The 12,939-nt window shown below is 40.6% G+C and overlaps 1 protein-coding gene across 5 annotated transcripts in view; it reads right to left on the reverse strand.

Annotated features, from left to right (window-relative positions):
• The window catches only part of SORCS1 (sortilin related VPS10 domain containing receptor 1), a 583,838-nt gene that overhangs the window by 115,223 nt on the left and 455,676 nt on the right, over positions 1–12,939 (reverse strand). For all 5 annotated transcript variants that reach the window (XM_032281559.1, XM_032281558.1, XM_032281560.1 and 2 more), the window contains exon 10: positions 2,409–2,555. In XM_032281559.1, the coding sequence (XP_032137450.1) occupies positions 2,409–2,555 (147 nt within the window). The remainder of the gene's footprint in view (positions 1–2,408; positions 2,556–12,939) is intronic.

A 12,939-nucleotide genomic window follows, 5' to 3' on the forward strand; every position in this document is an offset into this window, starting at 1 on the left:
GATGAAGTATTTTTATCTATTCTACATGTATTAGAAGCCATTAGAAGGTTTAAATAATGAAGGGATACCATCTGGGTTTTCAAAAGTTGAAGTTGATAGATTTACACACAATTTTAAAAAACAGCAATCTAATATATAGTAAAATGAAGCGGATCATTGGTTGTGCTGGGCTGAGAGTGTGAGTTCTAACTGCAAAGAGGCACACAGGTATTTTTTAGGGCCATGGAAATGTTCTGTCTTGATTGTGGTCATGGTTATACAGGTATACGCATGTGTCAAAATTCACTGAACTATACTCTTAAAACTGGTATGTATGTATATTTTCCCTCAAAATAAAGTTGATTTTTTAAAAAATGGTCCCACTGGCTTCTGTCTAAAGAGATTCCCAAGTAAAAGTGGGAGGACCAGTTAGAAGCCTGTCACTGTGGGTCAGGTGAGCAACAATGCTGGCTTGGATTAGGGCAGTCCCAGTGGTGATGGAGAAGTAAGTTGATACCACGTTTCTATTTTGGAGGTACAACAGTAAGAGTTCTTACACTGGGTTGGGAGTGAAGCAGGGAATACCTTGCTAAGTTCTTTAAGAGCCATTTTTAATGATTCATTTATGATGCCAGAGTGCCTAGGCAAGCCCATTAAGTGACATGGTTAATTCTCTCTCAAAGGCATTTAATCTCCAAAGTGTGGGGTAGAGACCACCGTAAGGAACTGGCATATCCCAAGCATCTTTGGTTAAGCAGCACTACACTCCAGCTTGCTATAGCTGGGCTAGGAAGGTGGCCCTGTTTTTTAAATGCCACTGAACTGTGCCTTGCATATTCAATAAATAGCTGCTACATTTACTTACTCTGTCACTGGCATGGTGCGCTTACTATAACAACTGGCTTTTCCCCCCTGTTAGTTGCCAGTAATAAGGATAGAAGATGAGTGGGAAGCTGAATTTTAGACTGCTTCCCTGATGCACAGTGACAACTGTGAAATCCTCTGCAACTAATAAGGTCAAGCTATGGTTCCTGTCACCTTCTCAACTAGGAGGGCGACCCACCTACAGCTGTGAGAGATGAACCTGCAAAGTGACTGTCCAGACTTTATGAGACGGAAGGAAGCAAGCTGAGTGTGAATAACATCAAAGTCAGAATTGCATGAAGAGTGTGAACAACTATATACGTGTAGTACACACACACACACACACACACACACACACACACACACACACACACACCCCTCCCCTACAAGCCCTTCTTACTCAGATGAAGTGGTCTTCCCTCTAGGTTTACACAATCAGCTCTCCTTTTTCTAAATTTAGACAGAGCTTCTGAATTGTTTTACAGACATTGATAGTATTATTAATGCTTTCGCAATTTGCTTCTTCCTCACCTCCTTCTGCCTTCTCTCAGTACTTATCTTTGGGCAGGCATCAGAGCTAATAGGAGGAATAAGATGTGGCCCTGCAATATTCCATTTATTAATTTAGTCACTTTCAAGTAGACTGCAAACTCCTTGAAAGCAAGATTCATCTTTGATCCTCCTTTTGGATGACATCATATATCAAATATATAAATAAATTCATACTAATCTATGTACTATCCAAATGTAAGGCAAGTAAAAGAAAGCCATACTTTAAAGCAGGGGCCAGCAAATCTTTATAAAGGGACAGATAATAAATATCAGGCTTTTTTCACCATACAGGCAATAAATACCTTTGGCTTTGTTCACCCAACAGTCTCTGTCATGCTCGATTCTGCCTTTGTAGAGTAAAATCCACCATAGACAATATGTGAATGAATAAGTGTGAGCATGTTCCAATAAAACTGTATTTAGAAAAACAAGTGATGGGCCATATTTTTCCCACAGGCTATAGTTTGCCAACTTCAGCTTTAAGAATAAGACATAAATGAACAGAACATATTGTAAAGAATACCAATAAGGGTATAAATCAGTGGTTCTTACCTTTCTTGAGTCATAAACTCCTCCAAAAATGTGATTAAACATCTCCACAGGAAAATACACCTACACAATTCTGCATTCAGTTCATCAATTCTACAGTTGAATTTATGTATCATTAAGTTTTTTAACAGGTTACTTGAGAAAGTAGGTTGTTCAGGGTGTATCCTCACCAGGGATAGAGACTGTCATATTCTCCCTCAAACTACCATTTGAGGTCCTCATCAGAACTGGGGCAGGAAGCAAGGACCCCGGAAGGGCGCAAGAAATGTGCCCATGTTCTCCATCTCTGTGGCACGTCACACTAGGCAGTGCTGTGCGTTTTCTACACACTTTGCCTTCATGCCCTTCCCTGCCAGCTTTTGTTCATCAACTGAACAGATGTCCCAGAACTCTCCTCATCCTCTGTTAAACATCCATTTCTATCCCTCCACCGAGAGGCATTCTGCCTCAATATGAAGACTCACCAGCAAGCAGTGCACGGGGTCCCCCCTTAGATCCGTGTCTGGTGCCTGCAGCAAACGCCAGTCTCTGCCTTTGTTATACGTGATGAAAGTCTTCACTTGGTTGTCAATCTTCTTGTTAGCCAAGAACATTCCCTTTATCCCTGCTACCTGGGAAAAATTGACATGGCTGAAAAATACATCAATTTGAGAAGGGATATATTTGTTTACTACAACAAAAAAAAGCTGTCAAAGTCAGCTGAGAGCACTTGTCTTGGAAGAAAGGTTGCCGATGGGGGAAGCAGGGGACACTCAGGTATAATGACTTCCTGGGCTACTGGACAAACAACAATAGATTGGTGATCCTTATCATACGAGGGTCAGAATAAGAGTTTGATAGAGGTTTCTTATTACCCCGAACATAGGCTGACAAGAGCCTGCAGTTACCAAGAGATAAATTCTCATAGTTTCAGCTCTGTTGCTTGGTAAGTAATAATAAATAAATAGGAGCTACTTTTAGTGTATGCTAGTGTAGCACCCAGAGTCTTAAACACTTGATCTCACATAATCCTTAAAAACAGTCTTCTTTGGTATCGTTTATTCTATTTCACAGTTGAAGAAAGCTCAGGCTCATCCAAATAAAGTGACTTGCCTAAGGTCACACTGCCCAAGGGCACACAGTAAGTATCAGACTCAGGATTATTAACCCACAACTCTGTGGCTTCACAGCTCATGCTCCTAATGCCTACCTCAATTACCAAGTTATTTGCAGTCTTTGGCAATTCAAAGAGGTCAGTTACAGCTCCTGATCCAATTACTGTTGCTTTATTTCTGTGTAAGATTTCTCTGTTAAGCCAACAGAATACACAGAAAATAAGAGGACAGCTTTTAAATTTAAATAAATAGTGTTTCCCTAAATCATCAAATACTCCCTTACTTTGTTTTTATAACACCATTGCTCTCACTCTAAACAGATGCTATTAATTACTTGGCTCTGAAAATATGATTGCTTCCTGTCTTCTGCATGTTAGGAAAGAAGTAATAATTAGTAAGTTGTCAAAACTTTGCAAAAGCAAGTAATTGTGCATTATAAATTTTTCTTGTGTTTTGGAGTTTGTCAAACACATTCAGGCATATTTTACTCTGCCTGCAATTATAAAAACCCAGGAAAACTGGAGGGCAGTTAGGAAAAAGACTGAAATGTGTTGCGTAAAGTGTTGCAACATTGCACATACATTACCTCATTTAATGCTCAGAATAACCATGGAATAATTATCATTAGGCACATTTCAAGAATGAGGAAATAAACACTTTGACTGGGTGGCTTTCTGGAACACACCTAGGGAATAAGTAAGCTAACAAGCATATTTGAACCTACTTGAGCCTTTTATATTAAAGCATGAAAAAGTTCTAAGCAGAATAGTGAGGCAATAGCTGTCACCTCTTCAGACCTCACCAAACACCAAGGACTATGCCCAGTACTTTATCTATAAAACCTCCAATACTCACCACAAACCTGCACCTGCCGCTTTTACCGCAATGCTGCAGATGAAGAAACTGACATCACAGAAAGTTGAGAAACACACCCAAATCTCCCTGACTGCCACATCGTTTCAACAAATACAGCTGTGAATCTGTCAATTCTAAGAGGCTGGGTTTCAATCGATAGAAGACACACATTTCGCCTTTGCTTTTGACAGCCAGATCTCATTAGTGTGTACCTGCTGATCTGGCATCTGGGATAATTTAGAGTTGGGCCAAATCTGTACTCTTTTGAAAAAAGTATGTTAAACAAATAAATGGTATAAATGAGTTGCTGAGAGGAATACTTTGAACTATCATACTCAGGAAACAAGGTACATTCTGGGCAATCAATAGCAGCCAGGACAAATTTCTTGTGCATTGTCTAACCTCAACAAATATGGAAGGCATAAACTCCAGGAGCACTCTGCCTCCCGACAACAGTGTGTTAATTACAAATAATATTTAGTAATTCACTACACCAGCACCACAAGGACTGCTCACCAGGGAACTCCATATTGGTTTTGCGTATGTTCAAGAAGCTGTTACATACTTAGAAAGGAATAAACTGCCAGTTCTGTAAAAAAATTAAATTATGCAAATCAGAATTTCACAAAGTCATAATGGTCTTTCCTCTATACCATTCCCAGAAATGAGAAATGACCCTGTCTTAGCCATTCAATACTCTAGAGGGTTACAGTAAGTGCAGAAGGAATAAAAATGTTACCAATCCAGTTGTTTCATTGCCCATTTTCCTTCCTGCCCTCTCCCTCTTCTGGCAAGGGTGCCAATGCCAGGTTATGCAGGTTTGGGAGCTGGTTCATTTGATTTGCAGAAGTGGTGACTTTATTGGTCCCCGACTGCTTGGCATTACCAAATGCCACTTGAGCAAAGAGCTGTGCTTTGTAATTCATCTCTGGCAGCTTGGCCTTCAGGTTTATCTTGAGGAATAAAAACTTGGCAAAGTAAAGGGAATGTGTATCAACGGGGGATAGAGCAGGAGAGGGTCTGCTTATTGCTTATTTTCCTCCTGCAGTCAAGACATTTTATCCATTTAATGTTGGGTTTTTTGTTTTGTTGTTTTCTTTTGCTGCTTTGGTCTGGTCTGCAAAGGTAGTCAGCCTTACTCTTAGGTTTTTGTGCTATTCACTGTTCCTTTCACTCGGAGCTTGTTCTGTGCATCTCACGGAAACCCCTAGGCATCAGCCACTTCCCTTCAGGGCTCTTTTCTAAGGTCTCATCCTATGTTTCTCGGAACCTCTACCCTCTCACTGTAGGACTTTGGATATCAACAGGGCTAATATCAAGCATTAGTGCCCCAAATGTGGAATGTGTGTGGGTGTACATGTGTGTACCTGTGTATCTATATAGTATACATCTCTCTCTGTGTGAGTGTGAGGTCTGGGGTTCCACTGAAGATGAGGGGACATGTTTATGTTTCTAGATTACCTTTCTGTATCCACAATGCCTGCATATTTATAGAATGGGGTGGGGCTGAGGGATGGGGTAGGGTGGGGTAAAGTAATATTCCCAACGGAAGCCATGTCTTCCTATAGACACAGAATTTCTGATGATGAAACTCCCATGGGAATGGTACATCCCACTGTTGGAAGTCTGTCTCCCTTTGGGGAAAGGAATTGTTGCCTTTACTGCCCTTCTGAATTCTGCATAAAGATCTTTGAGAACGCCGAGTGTGCGAGAAAGCTACTTTTGTCTCTTTGCTTCCCATACAGAGAAATTTGCTACTAGACGTCTCAAAAGTAATTGTTATTTCTTATTATTTAATATCATATACATCAAGACATCATTTTAATTAGACTTTAAATATGAAGTGTTATAGCGCAAACCTTAAGCCTAACACAAAGTACATCAGTGCATTTCCTGTTGCCAACATGACGGTCTCAGAACTCTTCCTTCCCTTCTCTTATCTGATGCTCTTTGTTCACAAAGGCCACCCTCAACTCCCTTGGACAGCCTCCTGACGTGCCTCTCTGCCTTTTCATCCCACAAGATTCAGCTCATAATCCTTTTCCAGAAACCGAAATCTCTTTTCATCTTGATTATCCCAACACTTCTTCTCTCTCCTTTGTCTCTTATACAGATGGTTCCTGTATCTTGGCTGTCCGCAACGGTGGGATCTTCTTATGGGACTCAATCTTCCCATAAACATCTCTAGTGCTCCTTATACTCTTTATCATATATTAATTCCAATTTTGTCTTATGCTGCGTCCTCTCACATTATGGTCTCCCACTCTAATATAACCATTGGATTGTCATTCACTCAGCCAAACTGCTCTTCAAAATTAAGAACAGTAAAGTAACCTTATACAAAGAACCGTGTTTGGCTGTTTGTTTGAAACAGGGTCTCCCTCTGGCACCTAGGCTGGAGAGCAGTGGTGTGACCACAGCTCAGTGCAGTCACGACCTCCTGGACTCAAGCAATCCTCCCACTTCAGCCTTCCAAGTAGCTGAGACTACAGTTACACACCACTGTGCCCAGCTAATTTTTTTTTTTTTTTTTTGGTAGAGACAGGGTTTTGTCAAATTGCCCAGGCTGGTCGCAAACTCCTGGGCTCAAGCAAGCCACCTGCCTCAGTCTCCCAAAGTGCTGAGATTATAGATGTGAGCCACCATGCCAACCTCTGTTTTTGTTTCTACTGAAACAGGTTGTAAGAGTTCTGCATTAGAAGATACAACCCCAAGCCTCTGGCAACCATGACTGGGGAGAAGATGCCAGGAGGAGAAATGGGAATGACTACTAATGGTTGTGGAGTCTCTGTATTAGGCAATGAAAATGTCCTAAAATTGTGGTGGTGGCTGCACAGCTCTGTGAACACACTAGAAACCCCTGGGTTTTACATTTTGAGTAAATTGTATGTGTGGATTATATCTCAATAAAGATGTTTTAGAGGAAAGATATAACAATAACTGTAACCCAAATCTACTGACTATGAAGTGTCAGGTACCACAGATTGAACATCACTAATCCAAAAATCCAAAATGCTTCAAAACTTAGAATGTTTTAGGCACTGACGTGATGCCATCAGTGAAACATTCTACACCTAACGATATGTGATGGGTCACAGTCAAAACGCAATCAAAACTCTAAAGTAAAGAAAAATATTTAAGGTGATGAATAATCTCAAGTATACTAATTTGCTATTTACTAATCATATAAATGTATTAAATTATTATATATACCCTGAAAATGTGTGCCTTTTATGAATCGATAAAAAATAAATTTCTAGAATACAAAAAACTGTTTCATGCACAAAATTATTAAAGATATTGTTTAAAACTACCTTCAGGCTATGTGATAAGGTGTATATGAAACATAAATTAATCCTGCGGTATACTTGGGTCCCAGCTCCAATATATCTCATTATATATATGTAAATATTCTAATATCCAAAAATATCTAAAATCTGAAACCCTACTGGTTCCAAGCATTTTGGATAAAGTATACTCAACCTGTACATGAAAGGCTTTGCAAACATGAACTTGTCAATCTCTTCATGCATTAGAGTTCAGATTATCTTCATTTTACAGATGAGAAAACGGAAGTTCAGATTTGGCTGATCTCTTGCCTAAGGTCATCCCCCTAGAGAATCTTAGATGTGGACTCCAAGCCAGTCTGTCTAACTACAGGGTCTATACCCTTAAGTCTGTGGCTGTACTGTCTCTTTGAACTTCTCTCTCATCCTACAGTGTCCTGAGAGAAATATCATATCAGAATGTTCTACTCAAAGAAATTGTATTTTATTCATTTATCAGTACATTTACTCTAGTCATTCAATAAATATTTTCTGAGCATCTACTATATATCATATGATCTTCTAGGCACTTGAGGATATAATACATAGAATATCTAAGCAACTATGTTTTTTTTTTTTTTTTGAGAGTTAGAATGTGCTAGGTGCTAAGAATTCAAATTTCTTTGGTGATTTAAAGTAAAAAACACAGCCAGGCCCCCTGGCTCATGCCTGTAATCCCAGCACTTTGGGAGGCTGAGGCGGGTGGATCACGTGGTCTGGAGTTCAAGACCAGCCTGACCAACACGGTGAAACCGTCTCTGCTAAGAATACAAAAATTAGTTGGTGTGGTGGCACGCGCCTGTAATCCCAGCTACTCGGGAGGCTGAGGCAGAATAATCATTTGAACCTGGGAGGCAGAGGTTGCAGTGAGCTGAGATCGTGCCACTGCACTCCAGCCTGGGTAACAGAGTGAGACTACCTCTCAAACAAACAAACAAAAAAACACAGATATATCCCTTGTTTTTTAGGTTTACTTTCTGGATGATTCTGTCCTGTTCTCAAGGGATCAGTCTTCCCATAAACGTCTTTAGTACTCCTTATATTCTTTATCATAAATTAATTCAAAGGAGCTTATATATTTGTGTAAGAAAACGCTTCATAAAATCCCTGCAGAAGCTAAGTTGAGAAGACCCCAGTACAAGAGTTTTTGCTTATTTCTGCCTTTAATGCTGACAAAAAGACGAATACTACCACCCTCTGAGTCTCAGACTTAAATTACAAATCCTAATTGCCAAAGTTTGAAAAAAACATTAAAAATGTGAAACAACTACTGTAGCAAGAAAGAGAACATACTCATGACCACAATTTCTTTGGGCTTTCTGTTGGGCTATTTTTCTCTTCTCAAGAGCGGATACCAGGCAGGAGAAACATGAGGCCAGGGGTGCCCTCACAATCAGGGAACTCACTGGCCAAGAAAAACCTCAACGTTCTTTCCTTCTCCGTTGCCCTAACCAAACAGCACCCTCCTCCTCAAACAGTACTCTCCTCCTTAAGAGACAGTAGCCTGAAATCACAGTACATTCTTTTATTTATTTATTGAGAAGGAGTCTTACTCCATCGTCCAGGCTGGAGTGAAGTAGCACCATCTCGGCTCACTGCAACCTCTGCCTCTTAGGTTCCAGTGAGTCTCTTGCCTTAGCCTCCCAAGTAGCTGGGACTACAGGCATGTGCCACCACGCCAGCTAATTTTTGTATTTTTAGTAGAGACAGGGTTTCGCCATGTTGGCCAGGCTGGTCTCAAACTCTTGACCTCAGGTGACACACCCACCTCGGCCTCTTAAAGTGCTGGGATTACAAATGTGAGCCACTGCGTCCAGCCAATAGCACATTCAATATTCTATAATAAATGTATCTTGAATGGGAGAGCATTTTTCTTCCCTACCTCCTATCCTAGATTGTAAGAAGCAGTCTTTCTCCAAGAAGTCAAGGTTATATTACTATGACCACTGAGTTTTCTCTTTAGATATAGGGTACTCATAATGAACATAAGACACTGTGTGTAATAGAACATACCCTGATCACTGGCTGTCCTTCATGACACCCACCAGGGCTCACTCATGTTTGTACACGGTCTTTTGCATTCTGAATTTGTCAGCCAGGTGGCTTCACTCCCAACACAACCCTTCCCACTCAGCTGCGGTGAACTGCCATTGTCTATTAAGCCAACGTGCTCTTCATCACCCTTAATTAATATTCCCTTCCCAAAGGAGAGAAGGTATCACCCAAACCTGTCAGACTCCCCCTCATCATCCACAACACACAAATACATCAGACATCACTCTTCTCAGATACACTCAGCACATTTCCTTTGCTCTGACCACTGTCAAGACATACGGTCTTCTGTTCCCCAACTCACAAGATGCCAATGGAACATTCATTCTATTCAGGTATGATGGAGTTTTAGGACACTTGCTTCCAAGCTTTTCTTACACAAATACATACACCAGACAAGACTGTGAGTCATCTGTAAATACGGCCTGAACTTATCTGTAACTCAGGACTTCGTACTAAAGGTGCTGCATACATAGATCTCAGGCAATCAAACTTCTGATTCTCTGTTTTACACTGACTTTTCCCCAGATCATTTTCTTCTTCCGGTCTTCTGTTTTCCACTGGAATGCAAAGTATAACCCTGTTTCCTCTGCCCTTCTATGTTTTTCAGTCTTCATGCTATTACTCCTCCAAACCAAATATAAGCCCAGATGCTGATCCTTCAGGGTAAATATGACCGTTTGTAGTTGAGAGTTTGCATACTCTAGTGTTTACGTCCTAACTCTGCCACCTACTATTTTTGGGGTACTGCAAAAGTTGCTGTATTTTCTCTGCCTCCATTTACTTATATCTGAAGTGGAAGTGACAGCAGTCCCTACATCATGAAGCTAATGTATGCATTGAATGAGACAGTTATGAAAGGTTCTTTACACCATGCCTGGTACAAAGTGGCCCAAAAATCAGCCATTATTAATGATATCAACAAAAATCCATTTCTAGTATTTTTGCTCTGATGCCAACTTTCCCAGCTCTCATTTCTCGATTCTCTTGAATGGAGTCCAATTCACACTGATGGAAAACTCTGGTGTTTCAATAACTAAATCACATAAGACTTTACCCCCAACGCTTTGTTCCCAGCATTTCTCTCTCTCATTCCACATATACACATAGTTCTAGGCTAGAGAATACAGAATCTGTAGCCAGATTCCAATATATGTGCAAACAAAATGCTCAATTTTAATGAGCACAGTGCTTCCTTCTGCATTTTTACAGAGATCTATCAGCAATGCACATCTTTGATACACAGACCTATCCACATGTTTATACATTATATAATTCACTCTGCTAAAATAGCCTGAGGAACTCACAAATGCAGAAATAGCACATAATTGCCATGCAGAAGCATACAAACAAAGAACAAAGGCCATCCTCCTCAGTCACCCCAAATGTGAGCAGACATGCTCTCCATGTACGCTATCTCTGTAACCCCCACCTTGTGTGTTGCTCATCTTTGCTCCTTAGTAATTCATTGATGGATTTTCTTACTTTTCATTTATTTCTAAGCTCTCATCATTCATTACAATTCTACTGGGAAATTCATGCTGGATGGCTTTCAGTTTCCTGCTAGCCAGAACAATCAGATTTAAGGGAACATTTGTGCCAGGCTCCGTGTCAGCCAATATTCTTTCTATCTAGGTAATCAGCAGATACGGCACTGCCGTTCTGATCACATCAATTTCAATTCAAGTTGCTGTGAACTGTCAGGCTAATAAAACAAAGACTCCTGTCTCCCAGCCCCAGGATGCAGAGCACCTTTACATAATACAGTCACACCACGGCTCAAAATGATGATAATAAGAGCCAGCAGTTTCCCTACAGATAGTGAACTGCAGGAGAGGCACGAAGGGGAAACAGAGGATTAACAAAGCAATGTATGGCATGTCCAGAGGTCGCCCTGTTTCCTCTTTTCATTCCATACCTGTTACAGTTGTCTGAATTCAGAAAAAGTCATGAAAATAGTTGCAAATAACAAGACACTGCAAAGTCATTCCTGTCTAAATATGTCATTTTTTTCCCCCATCATCAAGGGACCAATTAAAATGGTTTCTATTCCTGGCAGAAAACAAAATTTATCCAGAGAATCAATTCTATGTTGACTCAAGAAGAGGGAAGAGGATAATCAGGAAGGGGAAAATGGAACCTGATAATCAGAATACGTTTTTGGGAGACCAAGGATAGAACGAGGCTCAGGGAAGAAAACTGGGTGATTAAGCTGGGGCAGTTGCTTTGACATCTTGCGAGTGGATACCCTGAGCAAGAATCCTTCCATTTAGGCTGGTCACAGTGGCTCATGCTTGTAATCCCAGCACTTTGGGGGGTCGAGGCAGGCGGATTATGAGGTCAGAAGATCGAGACAATTCTGGAAAACATGGTGAAATCCTGTCTCTTTTTCTTTTTATTTATTTATTTATTTTGAGACAGCCTTACTCTGTCGCCAGGCTGGAGTGCAGTGGTGCGATCTCAGCTCACTGCAACCTCCACCTCCCAGGTTCAAGCAATTCTCCCGCCTCAGCCTCCCAAGTAGCGCCACCAAGCCCAGCTGATTTTTGTATTTTCAGTAGAGATGGGGTTTCACCATGTTGGCCAGAATGGTCTCAATCTCCTGACCTCGTGATCCACCTGCCTTGGCCTCCGAAAGCGCTGGGATTACAGGCATGAGCCACCGCGCCCGGCCGAAACCCTGTCTCTACTAAAAATACAAAACAAATTAGCTGGGTGTGGTGGCACACGTCTGTAGTCCCAGCTACTTGGGAGGCTGAGGCAGGAGAATCGCATGAACCCAGGAAGCAGAGGGTGCAGTGAGTGGAAAGCATGCCACTGCACTCCAGCCTGGCAACAGAGCAAGACTCCATCTCAAAAAAAAGAAAAAAAGAATACTTCCACTGTAAGTGCTGAATCAAGGCAAGAAAATACCTGGCATTTCAACAAAACACACTTCAAGTTAAAATGTTTATAATCTATTTACAAATGAAAAAAGAGATGCGGTAATTTATACTTGTTTATAAGACGACAACTACTTGGTGTAAAGAATGTCATATGGCTGCACTAATTGCAATATGGCAAGATGTAGAAATCCAAAATAATATAAATGTTTTGGGCATTTAAACAATGTGGGGTACTTTTAAGGCTATGATACGTGGAACACTGCAGTGGTGCTTGAAGATAATGGAACATAATATTAAGATGCTATCTGTAATTTGTTGAGCATGATTGTATTTTAGGTGCTGTGCTCAGTGTTTTAAAAGGATTAACTCATTTAATCCTCAGAAAAATCATATCTAGTAGGTATCATGTTTATCTCCATATTTTAAAAAAGGAAAGTGTGGCTCAGAAATTACTAGATTTAAAAATTAGCCAGACGTGGTGGTGCATGCCTGTAGTCCCAGTTACCTGGGAGGCTGAGGCAGGAGAATGGCTTGAACCCAGAAGGCAGAGGTTGCAGTGAGCCCAGATTGTGCCATTGCACTCCAGCCTGGGTGACAGAGCAAGACTCCATCTCAAAAAAAAAAAAGTCAAAGTTATTAGATTTGTCTCAAAAATGCATACAAGTGGCGTTGCTAGGAATTAAGGCAACCTAAATCCAAAGTCAGTACTCTAAATTAAATTTTATTCAACATGAAGTTGAAACTAAATTATCACAATATGTAAATTTATTCTAGAATACAATT

The sequence above is a fragment of the Sapajus apella genome, unplaced genomic scaffold (genome assembly GCF_009761245.1).
Source record: "Sapajus apella isolate SASKATOON/1434 unplaced genomic scaffold, GSC_monkey_1.0 scaffold13, whole genome shotgun sequence".
Taxonomy (NCBI): Eukaryota; Metazoa; Chordata; class Mammalia; order Primates; family Cebidae; genus Sapajus; species Sapajus apella.